Source organism: Coregonus clupeaformis, chromosome 13, assembly GCF_020615455.1.
Source record: "Coregonus clupeaformis isolate EN_2021a chromosome 13, ASM2061545v1, whole genome shotgun sequence".
Classification (NCBI taxonomy): domain Eukaryota; kingdom Metazoa; phylum Chordata; class Actinopteri; order Salmoniformes; family Salmonidae; genus Coregonus; species Coregonus clupeaformis.
Window position 1 is genome coordinate 53,282,570 of NC_059204.1, and position 12,328 is coordinate 53,294,897.

The window sequence follows — 12,328 nt, forward strand, 5'->3', positions numbered from 1 at the left end:
TGAAATGTGCTCAGTGCTGAAAAACATTTGAGGGAATATTGATTGTGATATACATTTTACTTACATTCATATATACATTTTAAATACCTTCCATGATATATATAATATGTCACATGTATCCTAAAATGTGTATCTAAAAATATATTTTAAATGTATTTTTTTCCCGTATGGGCTTCTATGTGTGTTTTTAAAGTTGTCTGAAAAACGTACCAAAAACCAAAGCTTACACAGCCCTGAGACAGACAGACAGACAGGCAGGGGTTAAAGGGTGGGGAGTGGTGGGGTGAGGGGCTACCTTGAGGGGGAAGTAGAATGTCGTAGTCTGAGGGCGTCCTGTTGTGGAAGGGACAGAGGGCGGCACGAGCTGCCCCAGAGAGCAACGCCTCCGATTCAAAATTCCCACCTGAGAATCACAAGGACCGGTTAACATGATCGGGAATGGCAGGCTAGGCACCCACTTCCCTATCCTCATAGAAACTCTATTTTAGGCCGGTACCTCCTCTTTCTATGTTTAAGATATTACTCTGTGGTCGTATTGGCCAAAGGACGGACACAAGAACACATTTGGGATGATAAGATAATGAAGATGACAATGAGCCCTAAGCACTAACAACACCATCAGCTTTGTTTTCCTTTACACAGAACACTTCCAGTAATATGCAGAGCCAACTACTGGTAGATCAGGTGTAGAACTTGACTCTGTCTACAGGTACTGTATCATGTATCATGTATTATTATTTATTTTTTTGGCAGGGGGGTGGTAGATCAGCTTTAATATTGCAGATAGATTGTGGCTTCCGTCAATGTAATTGTCTGCATAATTTCCAATCATGTATTATGTATTGCTAAATGGGTCTTCAGCCTTACCATGCTCATAGGGCTTGTGCTTCTTTTCCCCTGCTGAGGACTCCGAGGAGCCATTCTCTAGATTTCTGGGGGGGGGGGGGGGAAGGAAAGAAATAGAGGGATATTAAATTTTTTCCCCATTAACATTTGTCCATACATTGATTTTGGGGTTTTTACCAACTCAAGACTGTTTATACTGCACAGCATCCTAGGTGGTGGTTGTGCCACACAGCAGGTCGATCTTTGCTGAGTAATAGTTGAAATCCAGCTTGATCCAGGCATTCATTCTTCCCTTTCATGCTACTCCTACAAGTTCGACCAAATCTACATTTGGCAGCTTTTTCACCTATTTATTGTATCTCTATTCCAGATTAAAAGTATGTTTGCATCCCAAATGGCACACTATTCCCTATGGGCCCTGGCCAAAAGAAGTACACTATTTAGGGAATAGGGTGCCATTTGGGATGCATCCTCTGTGTTGGTACCTGTTAGGGATCCGGACGGAGATGCAGACTGGGGAATGGGGTAAGCACACCGGGTGGGATGAAGGGATCTGATACTCGTCTTCAACACGCTCTGTTGTTCCTCTCACTCTCCCAACGCCAGGTGTGGTGAAAGGATTGAGGTGTCTGGAAGACAAAGCAAACATTTTACATTTTAAGACCATACAGGTTTTAACAATAAAATATAGATTTTTCCTAGCAAACTTCCATTGTGCTACTAATAGTTTCTGAATATCTCTTCATCTTCAGCCATACCATTTAGGACAGTTGGTGAATGGACACCTATGGCAAGTAATGGTGTAATTCATATCCCATTTCATACAATGATGTATATATAAATTATGAATACTGAATTCTAATTCAGCCAGCCACAAATATGGGAAGACTATGGCACTAACATCAATTTATAAGCAAATGCAGAATAGCTCTATTCTGAAAGTGTCAACTAGAGAGCACTGACACAACAAATCTACCAGAAAACGATTAAATGGCTCTCACCTTGCAATCTAACCTTCACTACTTAAACCTGCTGTGATTAGTCCCAGTCAAGTACAATAATGACTCATAGGTCATAAGAGGAGAAATGTCTATTAGCACTAACAGATTTTATTGGTGCTTATTTGGGAAATGACCTCAACAGTTCCATGGCTGTGTGTGTGTGTGTGTGAGAGAGAGTGTTTTGTGTGCACAGACGTGGAGGGAGACAGAGGGCTTCACCCTGTGGCCTTACTGTTCAGTGTCCAGCAGCTGCCATGATAGCTCCACTGCACTATTTGCCATAACATCCACTGTGCAACACAATAGAGAAATACCTAATCAAATGTGTTTGTCAGCTAAAAGGGAATTAGATATTCTGCAGCCAACATTCACAGAACCACTCTCAATCATTATATTTTACATTTAAGTCATTTAGCAGACGCTCTTATCCAGAGCGACTTACAAATTGGATGAACAGTGTCTGTCCCTTAGCTCCTCAGGGTTAATGGGAATAGCAGCAGACATTCATAAGCTTCACGTTGACCTTCCAGCAGAACTCAATAATACCACAGAAAAAAATAACATCATACACAATAGAATTCAACCACCTGGAGAGAGACAGCCAGCCTAGCGTTACCAACAGGAAATTAGATCAAGTGGCCAAGCAGTACCACAGGGAAAGGGGATACCTAGTCAGTTGCACAACTCAATGCATTCAACCAAAATGTGTCTTCCGCATTTAACCCAACCCCTGCCGCACCTAGGTCAGTAGGACACACGGTGTCCCAATTAGGCTTGGGCGGTATACCGTATATACCGTATAATGGGTTATTTGGAAATAGCCACGGGATGGTTTTTGAATACTGTTAATACTATTTCTTTGAAGTTTTTTAAATAAATGTGAATATTTGTTGCTACTTTTTAAGTAAATCCCTCAAGTCAACTTATTCGTTAGGAGATAAAGAAGATCGCATTCTTCATTTCACCTGTCACATAATGTTTCATTATGAAGCTTACCGGTAGTCCCCAGCCACGTGGTGTTTGTTCACAAGCACACAACGACGAGAGACCAGAGCCTTGTGAGTCACTCACTGTTGTTCAGCACAAGTCAGGTGATCTAGTTACAGTATGGAATTTACAACTAAATGTTTGCCAGCGAGATATCTTATAACTATTAAGTTTACTGTCTAAAATGTGGCAAATGCTTTGGTTTGCTAATTTAGTAGCTAGTTAGCTATCTAGCTAAGTGGCTAACTTCTTCCAAAATAAAGCTTTGCTTGGTAACAGCAGAAAATCCCTTCCCGGATCAAGAGCCTTGCTGGCTAATATTTGTTTTGTGCGTGCAGCAAACTGTGAGTAGCATTTTTTTGTTACTTGTATAACTTTTGCATTTAGTTAGCATTCTATATGGGTTTTTACATGTACTTGTTAGCATTGCTAACCTTCGGATTACAGAGGCAGAGTGGGGTTTGAAAATAGCGCTCCTTGTGTTCAGTGCCGGTATTACCGAATACGGCACAAGGTCGGTATGAAGGTATGATAATCTGGATACCGCCCAAGCCTAGTCTCAATACTCAACAGTGGCTTCCTCTCACTGGCTAGAACCTATCCTACTAGTGTCGGATCAAGCCGGGTGAAGAAAAGGAAAGAAGGAAAGGAGACAAGTAAAGGAGGCCACTGTAGAGTATTGAGATAAAGCCATTGCCTCATTTTCAGTTCTGGCTTGAAAGCATTTTAAACATGTGAGGTGGTGGTAGAAGGGGTTACATGATTTATCTTCAAATATTTTGATGTGCTACAAGTCCTGTATAACATGTTTCAAAGCTGTTGATAGACTGCTGCAGACAGATTGACTGAAATTCTGAATAGAATAATAATAGTAAGTCTGACTATAGTATATAATATGAAATGTAACCATACTGGTAGTGGTCACCAACTGGTCGATCTTCAAGGCATTCCTAGTCGATCACCAACGATAAAGGCCTGTTGCCCTGTTGGTGGTAGGTGCACTTGATTCAGAAGCCCTGTTGGTGGTAGGTGCACTTGATTCAGAAGTCCTGTGCACCGGGCAGGCAAAGTATTCCCAGTTTGAACCATTTCATATGTCTAAAAAGACAAACTCCGCCTACCTGGCAGACCGGGAGATCTGTGGCTAAATCGAGTGTGCCTACTGTGCTGGCCAATCAGATAGCTCAAATCACTGTGCAATCATAACTGGATCCTACAGCAACCATATCACAGTATTGGTACGAGGCCATTTGTATCAACTGCAAAGCACTGCAAGAGTGGAGGGGAAGAGGATGTAAGAGAAAAGGCCTGGGATTGGATGGATTTCCTGACTCCCTGATTAGGATAAAATTTTCCCAACATACACTACATGACCAAAGTATGTGGACATCTACTTGTCGAACATCTCATTCCAAAATCATGGTAATTAATATGGAGTTGGTCCCCCCTTTGCTGTTATTACAGACTCCACTCTTCTGGGAAGGCTTTCCACTAGATGTTGGAACATTGCTGCGGGGACTTGCTTCCATTCAGCCACAAGAGCATTAGTGAGGTCGGGGACTGATGTTGGGCGATTAGGCCTGGCTCGCAGTCGGCGTTCCAATTCATCACAAAGGTGTTCGATGGGGTTGAGGTTAGAGCTCTGTGCAGGCCAGTCAAGTTCTTCCACACCGATCTTGACAAACCATTTCTGTATGGACCTCGCTTTGTGCACAGGGGCATTGTCATGATGAAACAGGAAAGGTCCTTCCTCAAAGTTGGTAGCACAGAATCGTCTAGAATGTCATTGTATGCTGTAGCGTTAAGATTTCCCTTCACTGGAACTAAGGGGCCTAGCCCGAACCATGAAAATCAGCCCCAGACCATTATTCCTCCTCCACTAAGCTTTACAGTTGGCACTATGCATTCGGGCATGTAGCGTTCTCCTGGCATCCGCCAAACCCAGATTTGTCCGTTGGACTACCAGATGAGGAAGCGTGATTCATCACTCCAGAGAATGCGTTTCCACTGCTTCGAGGCTCGCAACACTGAACTGTGCATGAGAGCACCAGCTCTTCCGGACCATCACGCTCTCCATAGCCGATGTGAGTAAGATCTTTAAATAGGTTAACATTCACAAGGTTGCATGGCCAGACAGATTACCAGGACGCGTACTCAGAGCATGCGCTGACCAGCTGGCAAGTGTCTTCACTAACATTTTCTACCTCTCCCTGACCCAGTCTGTAATACATACATGTTTCAAGCAGACCATCATAGTCCCTGTGCCCAAGAACGCCATGGTAACCTTTCTAAATGACTATCGCCCCGTAGCACTCACATCTTCAGCCATGAAATGCTTTGAAAGGCTGGTCATGGCTCACATCAACACCATCATTCCAGTCATCCTGGACCCACTCCAATTTGCATACCGCCCCAACAGATCCACAGATAACGCTATCTCTATTGCACTCCACACTGCCCTTTCACACTTGGACTAAAGGAACACCTACGTGAGAATGCTGTTCATTGATAAAAGCTCAGTGTTCAACACCATTGAGCCCACAAAGCTCATCACTAAGCTAAGGTCCCTGGTATTAAACACCTCCCTCTGCAACTGGATCCTGGACTTCCTGATGGGACGCCCCCAGGTGGTGAGGGTAGGCAACAACGTAGAGCTCAGAGACAGGATTGTCTTGAGGCACAGATCTGGGGAAGGGTACCAAAACATTTCTGCAGCATTGAAGTTCCCCAAGAACACAGTGGCCTCCATCATTCTTGACTGGAAGAAGTTTGGAACCACCAAGACTCTTCCTAGAGCTGGCCGCCCGGCCAAACTTAGCAATCGGGGGAGAAGGGCCTTGGTCAGGGAGGTGACCAAGAACACGATGGTCACTCTGACAGAGCTCCAGAGTTCCTCTGTGGAGATGGGAGAACCTTCCAGAAGGACAACAATCTCTGCAGAAGTCCACCAATCAGGCCTTTATGGTAGAGTGGCCAGAAGGAAGCCACTCCTCAGTAAAAGGTACATGACAGCCCGCTTGGACTCTCAGACCATGAAAAACAAGATTCTCTGGTCTGATGAAACCAAGATTGAACTCTTTGGCCAGAATGCCAAGCGTCACATCTGGGGGAAACCTGGCACCATCCCTACGGTGAAGCATGGTGGTGGCAGCATCATGCTGTGGGGATGTTTTTCAGTGGCAGGGACTGGGAGACTAGTCAGGATTGAGGGAAGATGAATGGAGCAAAGTACAGAGAAATCCTTGATGAGAACCTGCTCCAGAGCACTCAGGATCTCAGATTGGGGTTCACCTTCCAACAGGACAACAACCCTAAGCACACAGCCAAGACAACGCAGGAGTGGCATCGGGACACGTCTCTGAATGTCCTTGAGTGGCCCAGCCAAAGGCCAGACTTGAATTCGATCTAACATCTCTGGAGAGACCTGAAAATAGCTGTGCAGCGACGCTCCCCATCCAACCTGACAGAGCTTGAGAGGATCTGCAGAGAAAAATGGGAGAAACTCCCCAAATACAGGTGTGCCAAGCTTGTAGCGTCATACCCAAGAAGACTCAAGGCTGTAATCGCTTCCAAAGGTGCTTCAACAAAGTACTGAGTAAAGGGTCTGAATACTTATGTAAATGTAATATTTCAGCTTTTTTTCTTGTAATAAATTTGCCAAAGAATTAAAAAAAAAAATGTTTTGCTTTGTCATTATTGGGTATTGTGTGTTGATTGATGAGGAAAAAAATATTTAATACATTTTAGAATAAGGCTGTAACGTAACAAAATGTGGAAAAAGTCAAGGGGTGTGAATACTTTCCGAATGCATATCTACCTCAATTATCTAAACTTTAAATATTGTTAATCATCAGTTATACTAGAGACATGAGAAGTGCCATAGTCTGGTTTATACACCAGAAGTTAATGGTTATCTGTAGGAGGAATGTATATGGTGGGGTCAATGAAGGTTGGATAGGAGCCAGGGGGCTTTGGAATGTACTGAGTAGAGGAGAGGCAATCACATGATTGCCGTCGCTGATACGGGTGGAGAGTTTTGGATTAGAGAGGAATGGGGTTGAGGTTAGGTCAGGTCACATTAAGGGAGAAGGAGCAGTTTATTACCCACATCACTTAACTTCCTGCCTAGCAATTAAGATGTAATGTATAGAGGAAAGGAGGAGTTCACCTAAATTGGAGTATATTTGTTTGGAACATGTTCTGTTGTCTTATGCAGCTGTGGGACCCAGTGGGTGAATAAAATTGGTTGAGCTTTACTAATCGTCCGTGAGTTTTACTCGGTTTGTTTAGAACCTAACACATCGACTCGGTACTGGTACCCCGTGTATATAGCCAAGTTATCGTTACTCATTGTGTATTTATTCCTTGTGGTATTATTTTCACTTTTCTTTCAATTTGTTCTACTTTTCTATTTTTCTCTCTCTCTGCATTGTTGGGAAGATCCTGTAAGTAAGCATTTCACTGTTAGTCTACACCTGTTGTTTATGAAGCATGTGATAAATACAATTTGATTTGAAGGTTAAAAGGTCCAATGCAGCCGTTTTTATCTCAATATCAAATTATTTCTGGGTAACAATTAAGTACTTTACTGTGATTGTTTTAAATTAAAATGGTCAAAAGGATTTTAAAAAAGAGTCTTAGCAAAGAGCAATTTCTCAACTAAGAATTTTGCTAGAACTGTCTGGGAGTGGTCTAGGAGGGGAAAACTGAAAACTAGCTATTATTGGCAGAGGTTTGGAACTCTATTTCTTGTTGGTCTAGTAACTAATTTACCACCTGGTGATGTCAGCAGGCAGGCCAAAACTCCATCCCACCAATACAGGCAGAAATTTCAGGCAGTGTTTTCAAACAGCTCTTACACTAAAAGGGCATTATCATAATTTTCACAATTTTACAGTATTATTCCAACCTAGTGTGGAAATCTATATAAAACACAGGAAAATCACGTTTTTGACTGCAGTGGGCCTTTAAGATTTGTGGAGGGTAAGCTGAGCCTAGACCTGTGCCTATGTGTCACAGGGCCCCAGATTCACAAAACGAGACCATGCTTCTTGTACACAATGCACTGTAGACTGCCCTCAAATTGGGAAACGTAAATGGGTAGCCTATATTGTACACCCAAGATCAAGCTAGCCCTCAACACCACCAAAATATTTACAGACTACAGATTTTCTGAATTGTATGTGTGTGTGTGTGTGTGTGTGTGTGTGTGTGTGTGTGTGACAGTATTGCAGGGAGAGACTCACTTGTGGCTGCTGGTGAGAGCGGGCAAGGGAGTGGAGTGTCGGAGAGGAGGGATGTCGTACTCATCACTGACATGGAGACCATTTGAGTAAGGCTGCAGACAGACATACAGACCAAGAGAGACACACAGACAGACAAGGAGGACACATCAGTATACAAAAGTACACAATAACAAAATCTAAGGTAATCCACTTATTTTCATTCATACATGCAATCTCCATGGACAAACATTGGCATTAGAATGGCCTTACTGAAGAGCTCAGTGACTTTCAACGTGGCACCGTCCAACAAGTCAGTTCGTCAAATTTCTGCCCTGCTAGAGCTACCCCGGTCAACTGTAAGTGCTGTTATTGTGAAGTGGAAACGTCTAGGAGCAACAATGGCTCAGCCACGAAGTGGTAGGCCACACAAGCTCACAGAACAGGGCCACACAAGCTCACAGAATGGGACCACCGAGTGCTGAAGCGCGTAGCGAGTAAAAATCATCTGTCCTCGGTTGCAACACTCACTACCGAGTTCCAAACTGCCTCTGGAAGCGACGTCAGCACAATAACTGTTCGTCCGGAGCTTCATGAAATGGGTTTCCATGGCCGAGCAGCCGCGCACAAGCCTAAGTTCACCATGCGCAATGCCAAGCGTCGGCTGGAGTGGTGAAAAGCTCACCGCCATTGGAGTTTGGAGCAGTGGAAACGCGTTCTCTGGAGTGATGAATCATCCTTCACCATTTGGCAGTCCGACGGACAAATCAGGGTTTGGCGGATGCCAGGAGAACACTACCTGCCCCAGTGCATAGTGCCAACTGTAAAGTTTTGTGGAGGAGGAATAATGGTCTGGATAATGCCCATGATTCTGGAATGAGATGTTCGACGAGCAGGTGTCTACATACTTTTGGTCATGTAGAGTAGATACCACTTTAGCTTCCAAACCTACTCAGCCAGGATTCAATCCCATTGCAGGTTATAGCAATTGCGCTTTTAAAGACAATTTCCGATTGAGAATTTACCAGGAATGAGATCTCCACGAACGTGGGAATATTATCTTTAAATGCCACAATGCCTATAACCCGCAATCAAATTGAATCCCGGCCTTAAACTGCAGGCCACAGTTTTTTCAATTGATGAATTTATCATAGTTCAAATAGAATTGACCTAGATGTCTTCTCGGGTCTAAAAAGTTGGAGTCTAACCCGAACGGACCAGAGGACAATCAGACCCGGACCAAAACGGACCTGAGAACAATCAGACCCGAACCCAAATGGACCCGACGACAACCAGACCTAGACCCGACCCGTACCCTAACAGGTCCGAGTCTAGACCAGACCCAATTGGACCCAAGTGACAAAAAATGCATGTTTATCAGCCTAGATAGAATTTTGGACCTGGTTCGGGTCTCAGGTATTCAGGTGAGGGGAAACCCATGAAGAGCTCTAAATTGACCAACCCTGGTAGAAATGTTACCAGAACTCTACACTGCAAAATTGGCTGGAGGTGGACTTCAGTCACAAAGCCTATGCAACATGCATGGGTCAGGCAGTATCTGGCTGCCATCCACACCAGGTCAGTTAGGGAAAGGCTAGCAGAGCGGGGCTATGAGGGCAGTAAATAGAGATAATATATGAGTGAGTGAGTGAGTGAGTGCAGTGTTTGGTTTTCGCCAGGCATTACTGGAACCATGTCGTCCAAAAAGTTATACTTTTGAATCATCTGTCCATAGAACGTTCTTCCAAGAGTCTTGATAATCATCCAGGTGCTTTTTGGCAAACTTGAGTCAACTTTTTGGACGAGATGGGTCCCATTATGCCTGGCGAAAACCAAACACTGCATTCCACAGTAAGAACATCATACCAAAGGTCAAGCATGGTGGTGGTGGTATGATGGTTTGAGGATGCTTTGCTGCCTCAGGACCTGGACGACTTGCCTTAATAGAAGGAACCATGAATTCTGCTCTGTATCATAGAATTCTACAGGAGAATGTCAGACCATCCATCTGTGAGCTGAAGCTGAAGTGCAGCTGGGTCATGCAGCAAGACAATAATCCAAACCACACATCAAGTCTACATGAAAATTCCTAAAAAGCAACACATTTGAAGTTTTGGAATGGCCAGACCTAATCCCAATTGAGATGTTGTGGCAAGACTTGAAACGAGCAGTTCATGCTTGAAAACCCACACGTCACTGAGTTAAAGCAGGTCTGCATGGAAGAGTGGGTCAAAATTCCTCCACAGCGACGTGAGAGACTGATCAACAACTACAGGAAGCATTTGGTTGGAGTCATTGCAGCTAAAGGTGGCACAACCAGTTATTGAGTGTAAGGGGGCAATTACTTTTTCACACAGGGGAATTGGGTGTTGCATAACTTTGTTTATGAAATAAAATGTAATTGTTGTGTTATGAATCAGTTATAGAACCCATTTCCCTTTATGGTTGTGAGGCCTGGGGTCCGCTCACCAACCAAGAATTCATAAAATGGGACAAACACCAAATTGAGACTCTGCATGCAGAATTCTGCAAAAATATCCTCAGTGTACACCAAATAATGCATACAGAGCAGAATTAGGCCGATATCCACTAATTATCAAAATCCAGAAAATTGCAGTTAAATTCTATAACCACATAAAAGGAAGCGATTCCCAAACCATCACCTAGAGAGATGAACTTGGAGAAGGGTCCCCTAAGCAAGCTGGTCCTGGGGCTCTGTTCACAAACACAAACAGACCCCACACAAATCATGAGAAAACAAAAAGAGAATTACTTGACACATTGGAAAGAATTCACAAAAAAACTGAGCAAATTTGGCCCAAAACAGAGAGTACGCAGTGGCAGAATACCTGACCACTGTGACTGACCCAAACTTAAGGAAAGCTTTGACTATGTACAGACTCAGTGAGCATAGCCTTGCTATTGAGAAAGGCCGCCGTAGGCAGACCTGGCTCTCAAGAGAAGACATGCTATGTGCACACTGCCCATAAAATGAGGTGGAAACTGAGCTGCACTTCCTAACCTCCTGCCAAATGTATGACCATATTAGAGACACATATTTCCCTCAGATTACACAGATAAAAAAAGAATTTGAAAAACAAACCCAATTTTGATAAACTCCCATATCTACTGGGTGAAATACCACAGTGAGCCCTCACAGCAGCAATATTTGAGAAAAGGGCAACCAGTGAAGAACAAACACCACTGTAAATACAACCCATATTTATGTTCATTTATTTTCCCATTTGTACTTTAACTATTTGCACATTGTTACAACACTGTATATATACATAATATGACATTTCACGTATTTATTATTTTGGAACTTCTGAGTGTAACGTTTACTGTTAATATGGATTGTTTATTTCACTTTTGTTTACTATCTACATCACTTGCTTTGGCAATGTTAACATATGTTTCCCATGCCAATAAAGCCCTTATATTGAATTTTGAGAGAGCGAGAGAGAGAGAGAGATAATGGTGTTCCAAAAAAGGTCCAGTTGCCAGGACCACAAATACTAATTCCATCTAGTGAAATCAGTCTATATTAAAGCAGTGGAAAGTATAGGGGAAAGGTTTGGGGTAAATTTCATCTCAATTCCAATCACTGCATGAAGTAAATAGAAAAACAATCTATTTTGAGGGTTTTTGCCTCCAGTTTATCCTGTATTTCAATTGAAAAATTGTCTCCCGTAAAATGCTCTATCAATGGACAGTAGCTTACCCTAGCCCTCTCCTTGGGGAAGGGAAGAGCATCTCTCTCTCTCCCTCCCTCCCAGATGGAGCTTAGCTGACCCTTCCTCTCTTTGAGGAAGGGAAGGGAAGAGCATCTCTCCCTCCCTCCCAGATGGAGCGTAGCTGACCCTTCCTCTCCTTGAGGAAGGGAAGGGAAGAGCATCTCTCCCTCCCTCCCAGATGGAGCGTAGCTGACCCTTCCTCTCCTTGAGGAAGGGAAGGGAAGAGCATCTTTGTACTACTGCCACTCATCTATATACAGTTGAAGTCGGAAGTTTACATACACCTTAGCAAATACATTTAAACTCAGTTTTTTACAATTCCTGACATTTAATCCTAGTAAAAAATCCCTGTTTTAGGTCAGTTAGGATCACCACTTTATTTTAAGAATGTGAAATGTCAGAATAATAGTAGAGATAATTATTTATTTCAGCTTTTATTTATTTCATCACATTCCAAGTGGGTCAGAAGTACACTCAATTAGTATTTGGTAGCATTGACTTTAAATTGTTAAACTTGGGTCAAACGTTTTCGGGT

General features: G+C 43.2%; 1 protein-coding gene across 1 annotated transcript in view; it reads right to left on the reverse strand.

Moving 5' to 3' along the window:
* cblb (Cbl proto-oncogene B, E3 ubiquitin protein ligase) overlaps positions 1-12,328 on the reverse strand; it is a 204,719-nt gene that overhangs the window by 14,904 nt on the left and 177,487 nt on the right. Inside the window, exons 13-16 of the mRNA XM_041894588.2 lie at positions 8,081-8,172; positions 1,332-1,475; positions 868-932; positions 296-403 (exon numbers count right to left, since the gene is read on the reverse strand). Coding sequence (XP_041750522.2) covers positions 296-403; positions 868-932; positions 1,332-1,475; positions 8,081-8,172 — 409 coding nt within the window. The remainder of the gene's footprint in view (positions 1-295; positions 404-867; positions 933-1,331; positions 1,476-8,080; positions 8,173-12,328) is intronic.